General features: G+C 44.7%; 1 protein-coding gene across 2 annotated transcripts in view; it reads left to right on the plus strand.

Moving 5' to 3' along the window:
* Positions 1 to 7942, plus strand: part of LOC130373856 (receptor tyrosine-protein kinase erbB-4-like) — a 251261-nt gene extending 243319 nt beyond the window's left edge. The window contains exons 23-29 of one of the 2 annotated variants that reach the window (XM_056580505.1): positions 1 to 29; positions 1854 to 1951; positions 2296 to 2466; positions 5345 to 5486; positions 5535 to 5651; positions 5906 to 6031; positions 6131 to 7942. The exon at positions 1 to 29 is cut by the window's left edge and continues 118 nt beyond it. In XM_056580505.1, coding sequence (XP_056436480.1) covers positions 1 to 29; positions 1854 to 1951; positions 2296 to 2466; positions 5345 to 5486; positions 5535 to 5651; positions 5906 to 6031; positions 6131 to 6828 — 1381 coding nt within the window. In that variant the 3' untranslated portion in view covers positions 6829 to 7942. Of the gene's footprint in view, positions 30 to 1853; positions 1952 to 2295; positions 2467 to 3858; positions 5134 to 5344; positions 5487 to 5534; positions 5652 to 5905; positions 6032 to 6130 lie in introns of those variants that run through there. The other variant, XM_056580504.1, reaches the window with a different exon arrangement.
* Positions 7943 to 8174: the final 232 nt, after the last annotated feature.

The following is an 8174-nucleotide window of genomic DNA, read 5'->3' on the forward strand; positions in this document are numbered from 1 at the left end:
CATCGATGTCTACATGGTCATGGTCAAATGTAGGTGCAGTCCAAAAACTCTCACACAGAGACCCGACCTGAACCCTAGCATAACACCACCCGGAACACGTGTACGAACACATGCTGCCACGTCACTCTGTCCCATGCAGCTTTCTGATTCATAGCTAGACGTCACTTACGCAGCCACGCAGGGCTTTGGTGTGTGTCAGTGACAGAGTTTGTGTGTGTGCTCTGAGCTTGTGTGTGCATGTCTGTACACGTGCATTGGTCTATTGGGTAATGGGTTGTAATGACCCATTTCACAGGCATAAGCTGTGAATAATTGTTTAACTGCAGCGTCAAATACTTATTCAATTATGGGAAGCACACCTCATCAGCTGATTGTCTGTCCTAATGGCAGCTCTGTTGTTTTACATCTGCGTTGCGCTTTAAGTTTAAGTTGCAGAATAACAATTTAACTGTTAATGTCAAACCAGTTTCTGATTGTGGCGTCTAGCCAGCACTCTATATTGAGATGTTTCGAAACTCTGTCGTGCAATAGCTGGCAGTACTTGCTCCAATACAGGTTTTGTGCTTTTATGCTTTTACCAAGTCTCACCTGGCAGTCAGTTTGGATGAAAGATTTTCAATTTTAATGTACAATCTAGAGCTGAGTATGAGCTCAGACGAATGGCTCTGTTTGTGATAGGTAAACAAATCTAGCAAGCCCATCGAGAAGCCGTGAATAGCATGGGCTCTCTCTGACTCTGCAATGCAACAGTACCACACATACTAGTCTACTCTGCGCCATTTAATTTACCTGGAAATCCAATTATTGCAATGGTAATTAACAAAACATTCCCCAGCTGATATATGTACACTTATATCTGTAATCATATCCCCAAAATGAAAACACTAAATAAGTTGACGGGCTAAATTATGATAAAGCAGTTGATGTAAATTTGCTTTATTAGTACACTGGATCTTGTAGTTTATCTGTAATGGCTATAGCAATTAAACACATTCCTTCCTCATGAATAATGCTTCTGAAATATATGCTGTTTAGAAAAAAAGTGATAAAATAAAGACCAGTGAGAAGATAAACGCTTAGCACACAGGGTTAAGTGTGGCCGGAGGGAATAATGAAGACAAAATAGGGCGCCAGTGAATACGATTAATGACTCATCTCCATGGCTGAACGCACACACAAAATCAAACACACACATACACACACAAACACACGCACACACACACACACACACACACACACACACACACACACACACACACACACACACACACACACACACACACACACACACACACACACACACACACACACACAGATACAAACACAAGCACACACACAAACACAGTGACACAAACACACCCGTGACATGACCACAGCCTTGACTGGCCCTTGCTGGCCTGCCTGCACCGTGACTCCCTCCCCTCCCCTCTCCACTCCCCCTACTGGCTCGTTCTTCATAACCCTGGCTCCGAACCAAAGGATGCAGGGCCGGCGGTGGTTTAAACATGCCAGCCCTCAGTACAATACTGCAGGCACACTTTAGACGAAGAGAGCGAGGTGACGGCAGGTCAACGTCACAAACACACATGCATATATTATCTCCATTACTTCTCTGTTCTTCTTCTGAGCCCCTCGCTCCAAACATGGCCTGACTTTGACGGTGGGCGAACATGGGGCCGTGAAGATGCACTGACATAATTAGAATAATTATCGGAAATAGATATTCTTGTTTTCGGAAATGTTAACAAATGTATTCCTCTTCCCTGGATGGCCCTAGATTGATTTACTACTGTGCACTCATAAAAATATTATTCATCTAAAGATATGCGTGTTTCTAAACCTTTGTTGCACAGGCTGGATGATCGATGCAGACAGTCGGCCTAAGTTTAAAGAGCTTGCAGCGGAGTTCTGTCGAATGGCACGCGACCCACAGAGATACTTGGTCATTCAAGTAAGTTTGAAGCAAACTCAAGTCTCCTTAAACAACTTTCTCTTTTTGCTCAGCAGATATTTTTGCTCAGGCACCACTGCACAGCGTCCATCTTTATTAATTATCACTTAATATTCCCGGAATGTCTATATCTGCTTTTAATAATTTAAGACCACATCTGAAGTGTAAGTCCCACTTTTAAATATAATTTATTTAAGAAGATGCATCTGGATTTGATTTATAGCACAGGTATCACAAGGGGTCTCCCTTGCCTAGAATCATAGGGCCAGAATTGCATGTAGCATCGCAAGCACAATAACAACGACCATTTCTGCATTTGTTTAAACAAGTCATGTTGTTGCCAGGGCGACGACCGCATGAAGCTGCCAAGCCCAAATGACAGCAAGTTCTTCCAGAGCCTCCTGGAAGAGGACGAACTTGAGGACCTTATGGATGCCGAGGAGTACCTGGTGCCCCACAACTTCAACGTGTCCTCGTTGGCCTACGCGCCCCGTACACGCATGGACTCCAACAGGGTAGGGATTTGTTTATTGAACATTCTGCTCATTTATTTATTTATTGTGACACATTTTTTATGGAAGGCCATAACATTAAAAATAACATCACAACTATTGCCGATCCGTAATCTTAAGTATCCTGTACAACAGGTATATGCCAAGTATAACTTTACCGATATCTATACATATACCTACATATAAGTGTAGGATTTTCTCACTTAAAAAAAATGGTTCTTGGTACATTGCATCTTGGTAAATGGTACTTCTTACTACTTTCTAATCAGTATTATCACTGTTCTTTGAAAGCAAATGGTTTACTAAGCAATACTAAGCAGAACGTCTATACATAGTATAATTTGAAAGAATGGCCTGAATAATTATTTACTTTTGATTTGCTTGACCTTGCGCTGCAAAAGGTGGCTTTCAACAAAGCATATTGGGATTTGCAACAATATTGATGGTTCTCAATGGATTTTCAATTTGACGCACACAACTCATGGGCCTTGGGACTGTTTTGCTCCTTCTTTTCTCAAGTAAATGACACACACCAGTCTTCAGTGACCCAAAAGCATATTTTCAAAGATTTTGTCAGCCTACATTTAGGGAGTTTTTAGTGCTGTTTCTTTGGATATTCCCCAGGAGGGTGCCTATTCCATAAACCATAGCCATGTCTGTTGGCCCCTTATTTTATTTCTTGTGCCAAGCAAGCCTCTTTAGTCCATTGCAATTTAGGCTTTTCTTCGTTCCTAAATGACCAAATCTTTTTTACCAAAGTTGGTATTTGATTGCAACAACATGCAGTAATGCGTCCAAGATGCAAAGTGACTGTGCAGCTCCATTTAGTAATAATAGGTGTGATATTATTAGAGGCCATACCAAGATGTGACTCTGCTTTGGAGATATACCGCTATTTGTTAAGCAGTGGGTTGCCTTAAGATCGCCTGCTTTTTCAAGCTGCTTTTTCATCCCACTGTTCTTCATTGCACTGATCTCTCTCTGCATGTTCACTCGCTACATTTCCACACAGAGCTAATTGCATGTTTAAACATGGAGTTGTGTGTGTGTGTGTGTGTGTGTGTGTGTGTGTGTGTGTGTGTGTGTGTGTGTGTGTGTGTGTGTGTGTGTGTGTGTGTGTGTGTGTGTGTGCTTGTGCGTGTGTGTGTGTGTGTGTGTGTGTGTGGGGGGGGGGGGGGTTATCCATTTATTTAACTTCTTGGACACATACACACACACACACACACACACACACACACACACACACACACACACACACACACACACACACACACACACACACACACACACACACACACACACACACACGTGTTTGGATGATGTTCTGTTGCACAATCACACAGCACCCATGCAGTATTTCTGTATTCAAACTTTCCCTTGTGGTTGTGTCTGAAGATCCAGCTCAGTGGGAGGACAGCATCCTCTTCTGATTGCCAATGAGAGACACCACAACTTCCCACCAATTGAATTTGGATATTTCTAAGAACAAATAAGCCACCTACCAAGTATTAAGAAGCGATTCCTGGGCTAACTGCCTTCACTCTTACACTATTTTTTGGGACTTTATACCTAGATGGAGGATTACCCTTTTGGGCGTATTACATCCTAATGTGAACATCATGCCAAGTGTTCAAATGAACTCAATTATTGTATGCCTACGTGACGTAAGACATTCTCGATACTTGGATTAAAGCTAGCCTTAATAGTTGTTGAATGTCTGTGTTCGTTTCTGAGGTTTGGTGCAGAAATTGACACAGGCATTGGAATCTTCTATTTGTATTTACTCTGAGCAGCATACCATCAATACCCACAGAGAAGATAAAGGGATAGTCATATAGACTCACTAAAGATCCTTACAGAAAACTAAATTAAACTTCACAAGGTGAGTGTTTCAGGCCATGCTGGCAAATCCTCCAATCCATACTTTTAAGTAACAACATGTCCATACCTGGAAACCCCAAAGGGGTTATTGGTATTGGGGGTTGGAAAGTTTAGTGTACACACAGAATACACATACAAAACACATTGCTGACCACCAATGTATGTATATGAGATTACATACTAGATCAGTATTTTTCAACCTGTGGTTGGGGTACTGCAGGTGGTACGTGGGAATTTATTCTTTAAGTAGACAATTTACAGTAATATAAAAAATAATTTATCTTATTGAAATTTCCTACATTATAAATATTGTTCATTAAATAAAGTATTATGTTTTATTTCAAAAAATATGTTTGTGCATTCCATTGTATGTCGCTTTGTTCATTCCATCATGTGTTTTCCATTGTAATATATTCCGTTCATGTTTTGTGTCCATTTGTTTGTGCTAAATAAACACATCGGTAGAATAAGCAGTGTTGATGACTTTTCTTTCCAATGTTTACCACTGCCCATTGCCTTCTTTCAAAAAATAATAATGTATAAAGGGGGTGCTGGCACTCTTTGCTCAGTCACCTTATGTGTATTTATCCAGTTTATTTCTAAGTGCTTGATGACAAGTTAATGGTAGACGTAAAGTTGGGAACCACTGTACCAGATTCAGAAAGACGTGCTTCTGACATGTGGAACCAGTGATGAAAAGTAAAGAATACAAACAGCATTCACTGTGAATAAAAAAATAGAGAATACAGACACAGAAAGAAGACAGAGGTACCAGTGCAAATCAGCTATTTAACATTTCCTTTTTTGCAATCATCAAATATTCGTATTTTGTTTTCCAAAAACAAAACCAAGTCAAAATATTTACTAAATCTAAGTTCAATGTATACTTCTTAGATAATCTTTGACTTCTAAATATACATGCCATTAACCCTGGGATAACGCAGTAGCAAATCCCGCTGTAAAACTAAACAGTTCTTGTCTCTCCTTTGTTCACCCTAAGAACCAGTTCAGCTACCAGGACGCCAGCTTTAGCATGGAAGAGATGCTGGCCACCTTGCCCAGGGTGGTGTCAGTATCTGCTGTGTCGGGTGGCTGCCTGACAGCCCTGGACCCATCAGCCCCATCTCAAGGGACGCAGGGTGGTGGTGGTGGTGGTGGTGGTGTTGGTGGTGGTGTTGGTGGTGGTGGAGGGGGTGCTGGTAGCAGTGGAGCCCAGGAGGACCCGCGATGTAATGGCACCCTGAGGAAACAGCCATCTCCGAGGCTTAGCACCAACGTGGCTGGGACAACCCTGGCTCCCGGACAAGGTAGGGCAAAAAGGACAAATAGTCGACAAACTAGAATAGGACAATTGTACCAGAGCACAGGGAAGGCATAACCTGCAGATAAATCATTTGGAAATGTATTCTGGTTTTCGATAAAATAAATCTCATGGGGAACCCTAGCTGTTCAACCATTATTACTTATATCGAGTATTTAGACTCCGAAGTCCCCAGACATCTTTTGTGTTAAATTATTTATAGCATTCTTTATCATCCCTTAACCCAACATCCTAATTCAGGGGGAGGAGAGGATAGCATCGGGCAGCGCTACAGTGCAGATCCGACCGGCATTTTGGGGGGTCGTGCAGCAAAAATAAACCAGGATGGCACCATGACTATCAGGAAGGACAAACTTAACTCATCAGGTAAAGCACAAAATGCACCCTTTTTAAACTGTTAACAACATACCCTTTTGCAACATTCCAAATGTCCAAGTCGTCTCATACAAGTGATCTATTCCTCAGACTATCTCAACCCCGTAGAAGAGAACCCCTTCGTCACTCGTCGCCGCAACGGGGAGGCCCACTCGGTCGGAGCGGGTTACCACACCGTCCATATGGCCGGGGCTGCAGCCGCCGCCGCCGCCGCCGCCGCTGCACCACCCAAAAGCCAGGCCTCCATGGTGGATGACGAATACGTCAACGAACCACTGTACCTCAACACCTTCCACAAACCAGGGGAGAAGAACGGCCCCGCCGGGGTGCTCTCCATCTCCGCCCAAGGCCCCTTGACTGCCGCTGCGTCCTCCTCCCTTCAGATGGTCCTCCCGTCCACGTCGGGACACGCGCTTTCCCCCGCCGAGTATGTGGTGGCCCCCCCCGGACACCCTGCCCATATGGCGTACCCCTCGCACACTCTGCATCCCGGGCACTCTGGACACGCCCTGCACTCGGGCATTACCGGCGGGACCATCGCGGTGGACAAGAAGGGCAAGAAAGCCACGTTTGACAATCCTGAATACTGGCAGCACAGCCTACCCCAGAAGGCCTCCATGCACAATCCGGAATACCTGCAAGACTGCAGCACGCGCTTCTTCTACCGGCAAAACGGACGCATTCGGCCTGCCGTTGCTGAAAACCAGGAGTACCTGTCAGAGTTTGCCCTTAAACCGGGAAACGTGCTGCCACCCCCTCCATACAGACAGAGGAACACTGTGGTTTAAGCCAGTGTGTACAAAGTGACACAGAGGATAAGGGGTGGAATGAACTCTGTAAAGTTCCCATGGTCCAATGCGGTGATGATCACTTGGTTTCCCAGTATAAGCAAGCAGACCTTCTTGGCCACCGTGTTACTACGTTCAGCCATTCCAGTTCCAGAGACACCTCTCTCACTCTTTTCATCACTTTCTCCCCTTTTGCTCTCCTGCCTCCTCTGAACTGGATCAAAAACTATAGCCATTGGAAGCCTATTTTATTGTAAGTGAGATCATGTCAGTCAGATATATCTTCTGCAAAGGCGGTTGGTATCTCGGGGCTTGTCCTTTTCTGGGAGAAAGCATGAATAAAGGCACCATCTTTACCAGCGATTCGCAATGCACAGCACAATGGCCGGGCGTGTGGATAAAAAAAGACAAAGACGAACACAAACTGAGCAGGCGTAGGGCTGGGGCATCTGGCAGTGTCACATGGCAGGGTGGGTTATCAGTTCTGGAAACCGCATTGCTTCAGACACTTTTCCTTCACAGTTTCCTTCACAATCTGTCAGGTTTAGCTGTTGAGCAACATAAACAGTCCATTACTGGTTGGTGGTCCATTTTTTCTGACGGGGGGCAATCAGCACACAAAGCTGTTGTTGTTTACAGCTCATCAAACACATAGCTTGACACGTGCACGGTGAGCTGCGTCGTGACTTTGTGCCAAACGGCCGCCCAGCTGCGTTATCATTTTACGGGCCTGCGTCCTGCCCCACATGCGTCTGTGATGTTTACATGCTCCAGGCCTCTCGCTGCACCGGCAGTGAGAATTCATCCATTCATCACACACACCTCATTTAATTTTTTTACTTGGTCGGCCCCCCCAGAGTAAACCAATTTCCGCGTGTGCCACCTTGAATCACAATTATAAAATCACCACCACACTAATTCAATATAGATTGATTTAAACGTACACACACACCCACACTAGCGCACACATAGATAAACCCCCACCCGCCGTTGAATTAGGCAGGGGGGAGAAAGGGGCTGTTGGCTAACCTTGTGCTGAGAAGCAGCCTTGATAACGGCCACGCAGTCAGGCAGCGCAGAAGAGGGGCCCAGACAATGTCAGCTGGAAAGTAAATGTCACAGCGGTTTTATGAAGCGCTATGATACCCCCCCCCCCCCCCCCCCCCCCCCCCCCACACTACCTGGTGAAATGCATCACACAGATTATTGGTTTGGCTACTGTGGGATTTCATAAGGTTGGTCACCCAGAAGAGGACACTGCATCCAAGCCCACACACACAAACCCCTGTGTTATCCCTCCCACACACCGATATTGCCCATGTTTGTGGAGCAGGGAAAGCAAATGG

The sequence above is a fragment of the Gadus chalcogrammus genome, chromosome 20 (assembly GCF_026213295.1).
Source record: "Gadus chalcogrammus isolate NIFS_2021 chromosome 20, NIFS_Gcha_1.0, whole genome shotgun sequence".
NCBI lineage: Eukaryota > Metazoa > Chordata > Actinopteri > Gadiformes > Gadidae > Gadus > Gadus chalcogrammus.